At 39.6% G+C, this 13,628-nt stretch overlaps 7 protein-coding genes and 1 non-coding gene across 8 annotated transcripts; 7 read left to right on the top strand and 1 right to left on the bottom strand.

The window, feature by feature from the left end:
* On the top strand, window positions 1-2,934 carry BUL1 (ubiquitin-ubiquitin ligase BUL1; the record flags this gene model as incomplete). Its single annotated transcript, XM_056230524.1, has 1 exon — window positions 1-2,934. One exon carries the CDS (start codon window positions 1-3, stop codon window positions 2,932-2,934), a length of 2,934 nt encoding a protein of 977 aa, XP_056084434.1.
* Window positions 2,935-3,263: 329 nt separating this feature from the next.
* On the top strand, window positions 3,264-4,211 carry RCE1 (CAAX prenyl protease; the record flags this gene model as incomplete). Its single annotated transcript, XM_056230523.1, has 1 exon — window positions 3,264-4,211. The coding sequence occupies one exon, from the start codon at window positions 3,264-3,266 to the stop codon at window positions 4,209-4,211; it is 948 nt and encodes a 315-aa protein (XP_056084433.1).
* A 380-nt stretch (window positions 4,212-4,591) lies between these two features.
* On the top strand, window positions 4,592-7,288 carry ZDS1 (Zds1p; the record flags this gene model as incomplete). Its single annotated transcript, XM_056230522.1, has 1 exon — window positions 4,592-7,288. One exon carries the CDS (start codon window positions 4,592-4,594, stop codon window positions 7,286-7,288), a length of 2,697 nt encoding a protein of 898 aa, XP_056084432.1.
* Window positions 7,289-7,692: 404 nt separating this feature from the next.
* On the top strand, window positions 7,693-8,847 carry SCS7 (fatty acid alpha-hydroxylase; the record flags this gene model as incomplete). Its single annotated transcript, XM_056230521.1, has 1 exon — window positions 7,693-8,847. The coding sequence occupies one exon, from the start codon at window positions 7,693-7,695 to the stop codon at window positions 8,845-8,847; it is 1,155 nt and encodes a 384-aa protein (XP_056084431.1).
* A 782-nt stretch (window positions 8,848-9,629) lies between these two features.
* Skdi_13.trna20Q lies at window positions 9,630-9,701 on the top strand. Its single transcript has one exon. It is a non-coding gene; the product is annotated as a tRNA-Gln (tRNA).
* Window positions 9,702-10,409: 708 nt separating this feature from the next.
* URA10 (orotate phosphoribosyltransferase URA10) lies at window positions 10,410-11,093 on the top strand (the record flags this gene model as incomplete). The annotated part of the gene is made up of 1 exon (XM_056230520.1): window positions 10,410-11,093. The coding sequence occupies one exon, from the start codon at window positions 10,410-10,412 to the stop codon at window positions 11,091-11,093; it is 684 nt and encodes a 227-aa protein (XP_056084430.1).
* A 434-nt stretch (window positions 11,094-11,527) lies between these two features.
* Window positions 11,528-12,625, top strand: RRN9 (Rrn9p; the record flags this gene model as incomplete). Its single annotated transcript, XM_056230519.1, has 1 exon — window positions 11,528-12,625. One exon carries the CDS (start codon window positions 11,528-11,530, stop codon window positions 12,623-12,625), a length of 1,098 nt encoding a protein of 365 aa, XP_056084429.1.
* Window positions 12,626-12,920: 295 nt separating this feature from the next.
* Window positions 12,921-13,505, bottom strand: TMA23 (Tma23p; the record flags this gene model as incomplete). Its single annotated transcript, XM_056230518.1, has 1 exon — window positions 12,921-13,505. The coding sequence occupies one exon, from the start codon at window positions 13,503-13,505 to the stop codon at window positions 12,921-12,923; it is 585 nt and encodes a 194-aa protein (XP_056084428.1).
* Between the last annotated feature and the right edge of the window lie 123 nt (window positions 13,506-13,628).

Raw genomic sequence — 13,628 nt, 5'->3', positions numbered from 1 at the left:
ATGGTCAAAGATTTGAGTGAGGCCGGGTTTCCACCGAAGCGAAGGCCTTTGCTGCGTCCTCAACGCTCCGATTCTACTGCACAGGGTATGGCAACTGGGAATGCGAATACAAGCATGAGAGGTCGCGGTAGGCAGAAACAAGAGGCAGCTAAGGTCAGCTCGAGGTCACCGTCGCTGCACTCTCCAAAATCGTGGATAAGAAGCTCGTCTGCGACTGGGATTCTCGGACTAAGACGTCCAGAATTGGAAAACTCACATTCGCAGGCTCCTTCGTCTACTGCTCCTGCTGCTGCTAACCGTTCTCCTTTGAGAAGATCTACTGCAAATGCGACTCCCATTGAGACGGGGAGGTCTTGGACAGATGGAGATATCAACAACGTCGTGGACGTTCTGCCCTCTTTTGAGATGTACAACGCCTTGCATAGGCACATCCCACAGGGGAATGTCGATCCGGACAGGCATGATTTCCCACCTTCCTACCAGGAATCTAATAATTCGGCTGCGACTGGTGGTGCGAGCTCGAGCACTGACCTCTCGCATCAAGAATTGTCTTCTACGGACGCATTGGGTGCCACACATCCTTCCTCAACCTCTAATTTGGAAAACTTAATTCCCCTGCGAACAGAGCATCACAGCATCGCGGCACAACAGCCTACTACGGTTGATGAAGATTCTTTGGATTTTCCCCCCATACTCGATGACTTGAACGACGCAGACAACATTTTCATCGATAAATTGTACACCTTGCCAAAAATGTCTACGCCAATTGAAATCACAATCAAGACCACAAAGAATGCGCCTATGCCACACATGAAGCCGGAGGAGGAATCTATTTTGAAGGAATATACGTCGGGCGATTTAATTCACGGTTTCGTTACCATTGAAAACAAATCTCAAGCGAGTCTGAAGTTCGAAATGTTCTATGTCACTCTGGAATCATACATCTCCATAATCGATAAGGTTAAGGGGAAAAGAACGATCAAAAGATTTTTACGGATGGTCGACTTAAGTGCCTCTTGGTCATACTCAAAAATTGCGCTTGGGTCCGGTGTGGATTTCATCCCGTTGGATGTAGACTACGACGATTCCATATTCGGGCTAAACAACAGCCGGGTCTTGGAACCAGGTGTCAAGTACAAGAAATTTTTCATCTTCAAATTACCTTTGCAATTACTGGATGTCACTTGTAAACAGGAGCATTTTTCCCATTGTTTGTTGCCTCCTAGTTTTGGTATTGACAAATATAGAAACAATTGCAAATACTCCGGAATCAAAGTAAACAGCGTTCTAGGGTGCGGTCATTTGGGTACAAAGGGCTCCCCCATTTTGACTAACGATATGTCCGATGATAACCTTTCAATTAACTACACTATCGACGCAAGAATTGTTGGCAAGGACCAAAAGACTTCCAAACTGTATATCATGAAGGAGAGAGAATATAACCTAAGGGTCATTCCCTTTGGATTTGACGCTAATGTTGTCGGGGAAAGAACCACTATGACTCAACTGAATGATTTCACTAAACTAGTACAGGAAAGGTTGGATGCATTGAAAAAAATTTTCCAGAAATTGGAGAAAAACGAACCTATAACAAATCACGATATTCATGGTGCAGACTTGAGTGGTACCATTGATGATTACGTGCAATTAGACTCTCAAGAAATTGTACAAAGGAAATTGGATCAGCTGCACATTAAGAATAGAAATGACTATTTGGTCAACTATAACGATTTGAAGTTGGGTCATGGCATGGACAATAATCGCCTTGAATGTGGGAGTCATAATACTGATTCATCTAGAAACTGGGCTTCCTTTGTTGAAAGCGAGTTGAAATATAAACTGAAAAATAAATCCAACTCATCATCTTTTTTGAACTTTTCTCACTTTCTAAACGGTAGTTCCAGCTCTATTTCCACTTCTTCAAATACCACAAAAGGTAATCACGACCTCACAAGTAATAAAGAAAGGACCGGATTAATACTAGTGAAGGCTAAAATCACCAGACAAGGCTTGTCATACTGGTCACCCTCGTTATTGAGAAAAACAAATGTTTTTGAATCTAAGAGTAAGCATGACCAAGAAAACTGGATGAGACTTTCCGAATTGATTCCTGATGACGTTAAAAAACCATTGGAAAAGATTGATTTACAACTAACTTGTATTGAATCCGATAATAGTTTACCTCATGATCCGCCCGAGATTCAATCAATTACCACAGAACTGATATGTATAACAGCCAAATCTGATAATTCTATCCCAATTAAGCTGAACTCAGAGTTATTGATGAACAAAGAAAAGCTGACAAGCATCAAAGCACTGTACGATGAATTTCATTCAAAAATTTGTGACTATGAAACTAAGTTCAACAAAAATTTCCTCAAATTAAATGAGTTATACAATATAAATAGAGGAAACCGTAGACCGAAAGAATTGAAATTTACCGATTTTATTACGTCGCAGTTGTTTAATGACGTTGAAAGTATTTGTAACTTGAAAGTTAGTACTCATAACTTATCGAACATCTTCAAAAAACAAGTGAATACTTTGAAACAACATCCAAAACGCGCGCCATCTGAGGATTCAATATCACACATCGGTAATGGTAATTCATCGTCACCAAATTCAGCGTCATTGACCCCAGTAACATCTTCGTCCAAGAGTAGTCTATTTTTACCAAGTGGTAACTCGTCTACTTCTCTGAAGTTTACAGATCAAATTGTCCATAAATGGGTTAGAATTGCTCCTTTGCAGTACAAGAGGGACATCAATGTCAACCTGGAATTCAATAAAGATATCAAGGAAGCTTTAATTCCGAGTTTCGAAAGTTGTCTATGCTGTAGGTTCTATTGCGTTCAGGTAATGATTAAATTCGAAAACCATCTTGGTGTAGCCAAAATTGATATCCCTATTTCCGTTAGGCAAGTGATAAAGTAAAATAAAGGAGGCAAAAATCACCCGTTACTTTTTTTATAGATATTGATATATGTATGATTGTATAGAGACGGAGGTATGTATTACGTTCCTTTGTACTTAGTATTATTTTTTGATAAAATTCTTCCAAAATTTACGTTCGCACATCCCTTCGTTGTTTTTCTTTTAGAACTATTAGTTGATAATCTATGATGATTTTGTCATATTTGGTTTCGATGATTAGTCTTCTAGATTTCATGAACAAAACATAGAATTTTTTTCGTTAAGAAAAATAAAACAATATAAAATAATGCATTGAACTACTATATACCATTAAGGAAATTACCACAACAATGCTGCCATTACCGACATTCCTAGTACTCCTGTATATTTCCGCATCCTATGTTTTACCATTATATGCAACTTCAGAACCAGAAAGGTCCAAACGAGATAACCCTCGAACCATAAAATCTCGCATGCAAAAATTAATAATCATGCTAATTTCCAATCTATTTTTGGTTCCTCTTCTACAAACTCAATTGATTGATACTAATTCACATATAACTTTCAAAGATGCCTTTTTCGATTTAGGTATTATACCCGGATACTACGCAGCGTTACCAAATCATTGGCAAGTCGGCCAGTTCATGAAAGATTTAGTCAAGTGTGTTATGATGATTATGATTTTATACTGTGGCCCGGTGTTAGACTTCATATTATACCATATATTAACGCCAAAAAGCTCCGTACTGGAAGATTTCTATCATGAATTCTTGAACATTTGGAGTTTTCGAAACTTCATATTTGCTCCAATAACCGAGGAGATATTTTATACGTCAATGCTATTAACAACATATTTAAACCTAATACCACATTCACAACTGAGCTATCAACAATTGTATTGGCAACCATCGCTGTTTTTTGGACTCGCGCACGCACATCATGCTTATGAGCAGTTTCAAGAGGGTTCCATGACAACAATTTCCATTCTGCTAACCACATGCTTCCAAATTTTATACACAACACTTTTTGGTGGACTAACCAAGTTTGTATTCGTAAGAACGGGCGGTAACCTATGGTGCTGCATCGCCTTGCACGCCCTGTGCAACCTCATGGGATTCCCTGGTCCCTCAAGATTGAATTTACATTTCACTGTAGTAGACAAGAAAGGTGGACTCACTTCCAAGTTGGTCTCAATCTGGAATAAATGCTATTTCGCATTGTTATTCATTGGATTGATATCCTTAAAGGATACTTTGCAAAATTTGGTGGGGACTTCTGGCTATAGAATAACGCTTTAGCCTTCTTACGTACTTATATACCGTTTAAAATCTCTTGTATCTTATAACGAGTTTTCATTATTATGGAATTGTATAGGGCGATCGGGCTTTTGTCACGGAAGGAAGAATGAAAAAAATCGAGTTTTGGTGTTTTGATGGAAGAATTTAAAGGACTATGAGGTATCTATACTTCGTGTTAGGGACTTAATAGCGAAGCATTGGTGTTGGTAACAGTTGAAGTTGTCGGATCTGAGGATAGAGAGAAGGTAACTATCAACAGGTTTCGGGGGTTCTTCATTTTTTTAAGGTTTTTTTGTACAGTTAAGGTCTTACATAGTTTTTGGTTTGTTTTGTGGGTTGCATATTTTTCAACTTAAAGAAGGTTTAACTTGACTTCTACCATGTCAAATACAATAAATGACAGTATGTTGCGTGCTACGTCAAATAATAGGATGGCAGCTTGTCAAAGAGACAAACGGAAGTCAGAAGTTTTGATTGCTGCGCAATCCCTTGATAATGAAATTCGAAGCGTAAAGAACTTGAAAAGGCTCTCCATTGGGTCAATGGATCTACTAATTGACCCGGAATTAGACATAAAATTCTGTGGAGAGTCTAATGGGAGACGGTCATGGTCTGGCACGACTTCCAAGCCCACTTCAGCACCAAATGGTACAACAGGCATGAATAATACTCGATATAGCGATCCAACTCCGCTAGAAAATTTGCATGAGCGACGTAGCTCAGGAATAGAAACCTGTGCTAAAAATAAACAAGGCAGCTCTACAGGTCATAAAAGAGGAGTCCACTCGCCGTCAAGGAAACTAACTGCTAATGCATTGAAAAAGAACTTATTATGGGTTCCCGCTAATCAACATCCTAACGTCAAGCCCGATAATTACCTAGAACTTGTTCAGGACACTTTGCAAAATATACGACTAGGTGACAATGATGATAATGATGATGAAAATGACAAAAATGAAAATAATAGGGTGACTGAAGAAACAGAATCACATGGCAATAAAGAGAATATGAATACCGTTGATTTGAACCGGGGCATGTTAAGACATGGAAACGCGTCACTAATACGAAGACCTTCAACGTTGCGAAGATCATATACTGAATTCGATGACATTGAAGATGACAATGGTCAGAGAAATGAAGCCTCCAAAACTGTAAATAGAGTCGAAGAAAGAACTTCCAGAATAAAAGAGAGACCAGTGTCGCTGAGAGACATAACGGAAGAATTGACAAAAATCTCAAATAGTGCTGGTCTAACAAATAACGATACTATAACGTTAGCCAGGACACTTAGTATGGCTGGTTCATATTCAGATGGAGGAAACGAAGCCGGACCTAAAGACCTCAAGGACGACTATGAAGGTGAGAGTATTGGAGTTGCGAGTTCTCAGAGAAAGGCTTCGGACGATGGCGAATATGCCTCTAATATGCCCACTAACAATGATATGACCGGGCCTGAACGATCATCATTGAAAAGAAGTCGATTCAATACGTATAGAATTAGGTCACAAGAGCAAGAAAAGGAGGAAGAACAGAATGTTGAAGAAACTAAAAACGAGGAAGCGGGACGTTTGCATTTGACTGATAAAACTTTAAAAACAGAGATAGAATCGCCTAAATCACCTTTTGGACAAGAAGATGATGAATCCGAATATGCGAGTTCACCTGGATCTGTCGGTGATTTTCAAGACATATACGATCACTACAGACAGTTTAGTGGCGACTGGGAACAGGAAGAGGGAATAGAAAAAGAGGAAGAACCAACGGCTGCCATGCTTCCGGACGACACAGTAGAACAGCAGTTGGAACTGGGAGAAGAATCGGCAGGTATGAACAAATCAACAGACGATAGCAAGGAGACAAAACGCCATCGTCGAAGAAACGGATGGACATGGTTAAACAGCAAGATGAATAAGGAGAATGACAATGAAGAAAACCAAGGGGACGATGAAAATGAAGAAAGCGTGGAGTCTCAAAAAATGGAACGCGAAAATTCCAAAAAGCATCATATTTCACTATTCAATGGCGGTGAGAAAAATGAGCCATCGAGCAAAGACGAAGTGAACAGTGCCAACGTACCCACAACTACATCACAAACAAGACAGAAAATCGAGAAAACTTTTGCGAATCTATTTAGGAGGAAACCGCATCACAAACATGAAGAATCATTATCGCCATCAACATCACCACCAGTGCCAAATAATGATGCTGTGCGTGTTCCCGAAAGGAAACTCAAGAATCTTGATGAAAAAAATGAAAGGGAACCCATCGAACCTATTGTATTGCATAGTCGCGCCCGTCGCCATCGCCATCGCCACAACCGTCACGGCTCCCGAGAAATAAGCGTGGAAGCCTTCAACGACAAGCAATCGCATTCTCAATTACAGCCACAACCGCAGCAGAAGCCATTGCAGTTGCAGTTGCAATTGCAAGTGGAAGGCGAAGTCAGCGGAATAGAAGTGGGAAAGGAAGTAGAAAGCGATTCCGAGGGCTTACTCCAACTACAGCCTGCCGTTAACGTCAGTAGTACTAAAAGCAACCGAAGAGACACCGAGGAAGCCGAAACCAGGAAACAAAACAAAAAGAAGAGAGGCGATACGATAGACCTTCCGAACGAAAGACTCACCAAAGATGTCCAGAAGGAGAAGGCCCATGAGCGAAAAGCTCAAGTCCAAACCGAAGCCCCGGTCCAGGTTCAGGCTCCAGTGGCCCCTCCTTTGAGACACACATCCGTATTGCCACCACGAAAGCTCACCTTCGCAGATGTCAAGAAACCCGAAAAACCAAATGCTCCGGTCCAGTTTAGCGATAGTGCATTCGGATTTCCGCTGCCTTTGCTGACGGTGTCCACGGTCATTATGTTTGATCACCGTCTGCCCATCAACGTGGAAAGAGCCATATACCGATTGAGTCATTTGAAACTAAGCAATTCGAAGAGAGGTCTGCGGGAGCAGGTGTTGCTGAGTAACTTCATGTACGCCTACTTGAACTTGGTCAACCATACTCTGTACATGGAACAGGCGGCTCAAGACAAAGAACAGCAACAGCATCGAGAGGGCTTTAGCGCGCAGCATACATAGGCATATACACACCACACGTATATAAACAGAAGAACAAACTCGTGCTCATCGAGGACAACTGCCTCAGCACAGCAGTAGAAGATGGGACAAACGCCAAACCTACTCATAATACAACAACTCAAAACCGTCTTACTTTCGATAAATACCTGCCGGAAGGACGTGCCTTATCCGCGGGGCCGTCCCACCCAGAAACTACCGCACGACGCCGGAAATATAACGGGTTTTTGCGCGGATTTACTGACGTGCGACATCTTTTCGCACTTATTTTTTCTCCTACTTTAAGAGTGTATAAGAACAGAGGATACTGGATAGTCGGGGCTATTGTGTCTATTGTTTTTTGGAGGTTTACTATTGCTTCCGTGAGCTTTGCTGTAAACGGTGATAAACTAGAATCTCTATCGAAGATGTCGACAAATACTTCCAAGACTTTAGAGCTGTTTTCCAGGAAAACGGTAGAAGAACACAACACTGCTAAGGATTGCTGGGTTACTTACCAGAACAGAAAAATTTATGACGTGACCAAGTTCTTGGGCGAGCACCCTGGTGGTGACGAGTCCATCTTGGATTACGCAGGCAAGGATGTTACTGAAATCATGAAAGACTCCGACGTGCATGAACACAGTGATTCCGCATATGAAATCTTGGAGGACGAGTATTTGATAGGCTATTTGGCTACGGACGAAGAGGCAACAAGGTTGTTGACCAACAAGAGCCATAAAGTTGAAGTACAGCTGTCTGCTGACGGGAAGGAATTCGACTCCACTACCTTTGTGAAGAACTTGCCCACAGAAGAGAAACTAAGTATTGCCACTGATTATGGCAATGACTACAAGAAGCACAAGTTTCTGGATTTGAACCGTCCCTTGTTGATGCAGATTCTGCGTAGTGACTTCAAGAAGGATTTCTACGTTGACCAAATTCACAGACCAAGACATTACGGTAAGGGGTCTGCGCCATTATTCGGCAATTTTTTGGAGCCATTAACTAAAACTGCTTGGTGGGTCGTCCCATTACCTTGGTTGCCCGTCGTTGTGTACCATATGGGAGTCGCATTGAAGAACATGAACCAACTATTTGCATGTTTCCTATTCTGTGTCGGTGTCTTTGTTTGGACCTTGATTGAATACGGACTTCACCGTTTCCTGTTTCATTTCGATGATTGGTTACCTGAAAGTAACGTTGCATTTGCTACTCATTTTCTACTTCACGGTTGCCACCATTATTTGCCCATGGACAAGTACCGTTTAGTTATGCCACCTACTTTGTTTGTCATACTTTGCGCACCATTTTACAAGTTGGTGTTTGCTCTGTTGCCATTGTATTGGGCCTATGCTGGGTTTGCTGGTGGTCTTTTCGGTTATGTCTGTTACGACGAATGTCATTTCTTTTTACACCATTCCAAACTGCCTCCGTTTATGCGTAAGCTGAAAAAATATCACTTGGAACATCATTACAAGAACTACCAACTGGGCTTTGGTGTCACTTCTTGGTTTTGGGATGAAGTATTTGGCACCTATTTGGGTCCCGATGCTCCATTGTCCAAAATGAAGTATGAGTAAGTGTTTGCCTCATTCGTTCAGATTGTCAACCCAGGAAAATGAAAAGAAAAATAAAAAGCTTGTTCCCTTCTCTCACATATTTATTTTAGCCTTTATTTATATCACTGTATGTATGCATATACATACTTATATATATGTACACGAAAGAAAAAACATGGATGAAATTGATGAAGTAAACGTGTGCATAAACGATTATCCCATCGACGACGGCTATACGAGGCAATTGTAAAAAAAAACAGAGTGTTGGTAGGCACTTTTCGATGCTTCAATGTGGCCCTTTTATCTAAAAACTATCATTACTGTTGATAATTAGTAGTATTAATTAAGAATAAAAGCAGAAATCTTTCTTATACTTATATAAGAGAGGTATATAAAACACACGCCGATTGGACATATTAAGTATGTTCAACATAACAATAACCTAGGGAATTTACTATAAGTTCAATGTAACGACTCATATCATTTATATATAAATTCCAAGTTGATGTTCAATTAATGGATCTTTGACTCCAAGTGCACCCATCAATAAAACGTCATTTCAACATTCTTCATCCTGAAACAAGGACTAGTTATGTGAATAATGATGAACCTACTTGTTCCAACAATTACTGATATTGTGGCTCTTCTCAAAAAGGAAAAGCGTACACGATTTCACTATTCCGACCTACCTCATGGACGGTTCGAGCATTGATCGGCTGGAACAGAAATAGAAAGCTAGCACTTTTACCTGTCAGGTTCTATTGGGTCCGATTCTTTAGTGATTAATAACATCAGAAGACAATGGTCCTATAGTGTAGTGGTTATCACTTTCGGTTCTGATCCGAACAACCCCAGTTCGAATCCGGGTAGGACCTTCCTTCATTTTTTTTGCAGCCCATTTACATGGGCGTCATAATTTTTTAAATTATGTATGAGAAATAAATACAATTACAGAAAAAGCTTAACGCCCTGTGCAAATACACTTGAACTCACCCCTTGCTACATATTTTTGTAAGATAGGATGTACCTAAGATGTTGCTCGTTCGATTGAGTCTACCATTGTGACGGCTCCAAGTCATGCTTATTGCAGAAAAAGTAGAAAAAGGAGGTGATACAAAGACATATTATAGTGGCCCATATACATATATATATATATATAAATATGTATGATGAGGGTAATTTGTCTTATGGCAGTAGTGTGCTTTTTAGTGCGTATCTGCCTTTGCCTGCACTTCCATGGAAGGCCACTTCCTTTTATTATTGGCATTTTCTCACGTGCCATTTCACTGGAATGAAATACACCATCTGATATCTATTTACTACGCCTGACCCATATGGTTCCATTTTTTCTTCAAAATACCTGATATTTTTTTTGAGTTTTGGCTTTTGTATGACTTTTAAGCTTTTAAAGGAGCAATTACCTTTCGAGAAAGCCCCCGCTTTCTTATACAGGTTAAAAGACCATCACAAGTCCTCCCCTCCATTCACGTTATAATAAAACAATTTCTTCTGAAAAGCAGTTGAAAACTGTAATAACCAAGAATCATCAAGATTCATCAAGGATAAAGAAATATAACAAAGAAATGTCCGCCCCTGCTACGACGGTAGAGGATTATCAAAAAACTTTCCTGGAATTGGGGTTAGAATGCAACGCCCTAAGATTCGGGTCATTTAAGCGGAAGTCAGGTAGGCAATCACCGTATTTTTTCGATCTAGCTTTGTTCAACTCCGGGAAGTTACTTGCAAACTTGGCCACTGCCTATGCTATAGCTATCATTCAATCGGAGCTAAAATTCGATGTTATATTTGGACCTGCATACAAAGGTATCCCTTTAGCTGCCATCGTATGTGTTAAGCTGGCAGAAATTGGGGGCACCAAGTTTCAAGATATTCAATATGCTTTCAACAGACAAGAAGTTAAAGAGCATGGTGAAGGCGGTATAATTGTGGGAGCATCCCTTGAAGACAAGAGAGTTTTGATTATCGATGATGGCATGACTGCAGGAACTGCAGTCGATAAAGCACTTGAAATAATCAGTATTGCTCAAGGTAGGGTAGTTAGCTGTATCATTGCCCTAGATAGACAGGAAGTAGTGAATGAATCGGATCCAGAAAGATTGAGTGCTACTCAATCTGTCTCAAAGAGATACAACATTCCCGTACTGAGTATTGTGTCGCTGACTCACGTAGTGCAATTCATGAGGGGAAAATTATCTCCTCAGCAAAAATCGGCCATTGATGACTATCGTAAAGTTTACGGCGTGTAAAACATATACGCACATCAATCGTCTGACGATCATGATTTTTTATATGCAAATACAGCTTCTCTTTAGTTTTTTTGTTCGTTACATACATTAGGCTTTTCGCACGAGAGCAGTTTGATTGGAACAGAAATAACACTGTTCTCTAGACATTAATTAATTACCTCTGCCTTGTCTCACTTTGAGGAGCATTTAATTGAACTTTTCTTTATTTTTCCACTGATTTATTTTTTCCTTATCAAAATAGACAAAAAGAGAGGCTTTTCGTGTTCGAGAAATACTTCAAGACAGGAACCGCACGTAGGCTTAACAATAACAATAAACACTTCGATGCTCCGGTGGCTTTTTACCGTTTGAACGTTTGTAGGGTATTTAAAGGATTGTGCTGATTTCTTAACGACGAGATATACTTTTGAGCGTAAATATTACATAGGTTTTTGATGAGTGATTCTGACGAGGAAGGCCAAATTGAAACTCAGATCGATGCTCCTATTGAAAATATCATACAGGGATCTGAGCTTACTACCACAACTGCCGATAAAGGGACTTTGAAGGCGGCAAATGAATTATTAGACTCATTAGAAAACTCACACAGAGGCGACCTTTCACTGCATTTATACTCTGCTTACCTTTTGAAAAAACTATTATACAGAGCAAACGAGAGAAAACATTTTTACGAAGTAAATCAGTTTGTAAAGACCCAAATTAAGGACAACTGGACAAGTTGGCCCAGCCCAAATACAATCATCGATCCTCGTACAGATAGACTGTACGAAGACATACCGGAAGGTATTGAGAGCGTAAGTATACCGCCTGGAGAGGTTTCAGACAGAGCTTTAATTCATGCCTCTGACATGATGACGGTAGAGCTAGGTGCTCAATGGCAGAAATGTCTCTCTAAATCAGCCTTCGAGCATGATGTAACGTTGGATGTGGATGAATTGAACATACCGATTGAAATTTCTCAAAACATCTTAGTTAAACTAGACAGCCTATTCGAAGGATTGCACGATAGAATAGCGAAAGAAAATGAGTTCGATGTAAGGCAAGATACGCATTCTAACAATATAAATGTAAGTCAGATAGACGACGAGCCCATACAGGCCAACCGACGAATTAAATTCACATACCATGACATAATTTCGAGAGGATGTGAAATGAACGAGGATATGACAGAAATCTATATGAAATCATTAGAATTATTCAACGATATTCCAGAAAAGTTCAAAAGAAGCAAATTCAAATTATCTAAACAGATCATGAAAAAGTATAACCAGCCAAAGAAGACTAGTTCATATTTAAAGGAGTTATTAAGCAAAACAAGAGAGGAGTATATACCTGTGGAAAAATTACTAAAAGATAAGCGGTTGACATCAAAAGATAAATCCAAGCTACAACGATTGAATCGTGAGGAAACTGAAGATGCTTTAAACAAAAGAACCTTTTTTCAAGTCAAAGGCTACTCAGTGGATGAAGACGAAATATCCGATTACGACTTGGATGACTGTCTCATTGAGCCGTTTAACGACAAAACATGAACGACTTTACGTGTCCGTTTTCTTCTAACCTGTTATTCGTCATTTATCGCAGGAAGATAATAATTCAAAGGGGTAATCTCCTTTTTACTCCCCCCTCCACTGTAGACTAGATTTTTCTACCTTTGATATAAGCATATATATATAACAATAAATGTTCTCCTTTCATTTTCCAAAATATTATTCAATTCAAGGTACTTAAAAAGATTATTGCAGAGCAAAGACCAAACGTGAAAATAAAACCTTAAAATCCAAATAATTCCGAAAAACGTCTATCGATATATACATAAGATAAGAATTATAATATATGCTCCATTTTATGCTTTAGTTTCTTTTCTTTACTACTACTATGCTTACTTCTTTTCGCTTTTTTACTCTCTTTTAATTTTTTCTCCTTTTTGCTCCTTCTATCCTTTTTACTCATTCTACCTTTCTTTTTATCTTTCTTCAACTTCTTTCTCTCAGTCTTACTATCATCGTCACCTCTTCTTCTCTTCTTCTTCGATTTACGCAAGCTTCCGTCCGATATAACAGGACTAGACTCTTTCTTTTCGCAGAGATTATCAATGGTTCCCTTCAGACCTTCTCCTTTGACGAACCATCTGTATAAAGGTGAGCTACTTTTCGATACAGCGGATGCAACTACTACATTTTGAGTGAATTTAATAGCACCATTACTTGAGTCAGTGCTTACATCTAAGTTCTTCAAATGTCCGTCAAACAGCCTTTCCCACCATGCTTCACCATCATTCCCGCCAGGGGCGTTACCTAATCCCTTCTTATCTCTCTTGTGCTTTACCAGTATAGGTTTTTTTAACCCTCCTTCTTTAAATGCTTCTCCTTCTTTCCAACCATACGATATAAGATACTCTTTGCTATCCATATCTCACTTATATCGACAATATGCCTCTTCGTACCTTTTGAGCTGCCTAAGTATATATTGCTTGCTTCTTTAATGAATTGCTTAGCATGTCAGTGAATCTTTTTTGAAGTCATCGCTAAAAAT

The sequence above is a fragment of the Saccharomyces kudriavzevii genome, assembly GCF_947243775.1.
Source record: "Saccharomyces kudriavzevii IFO 1802 strain IFO1802 genome assembly, chromosome: 13".
NCBI lineage: Eukaryota > Fungi > Ascomycota > Saccharomycetes > Saccharomycetales > Saccharomycetaceae > Saccharomyces > Saccharomyces kudriavzevii.
Note: the sequence above shows the minus strand (reverse complement) of the source record. Positions and strands in the feature narration are given on the sequence as shown.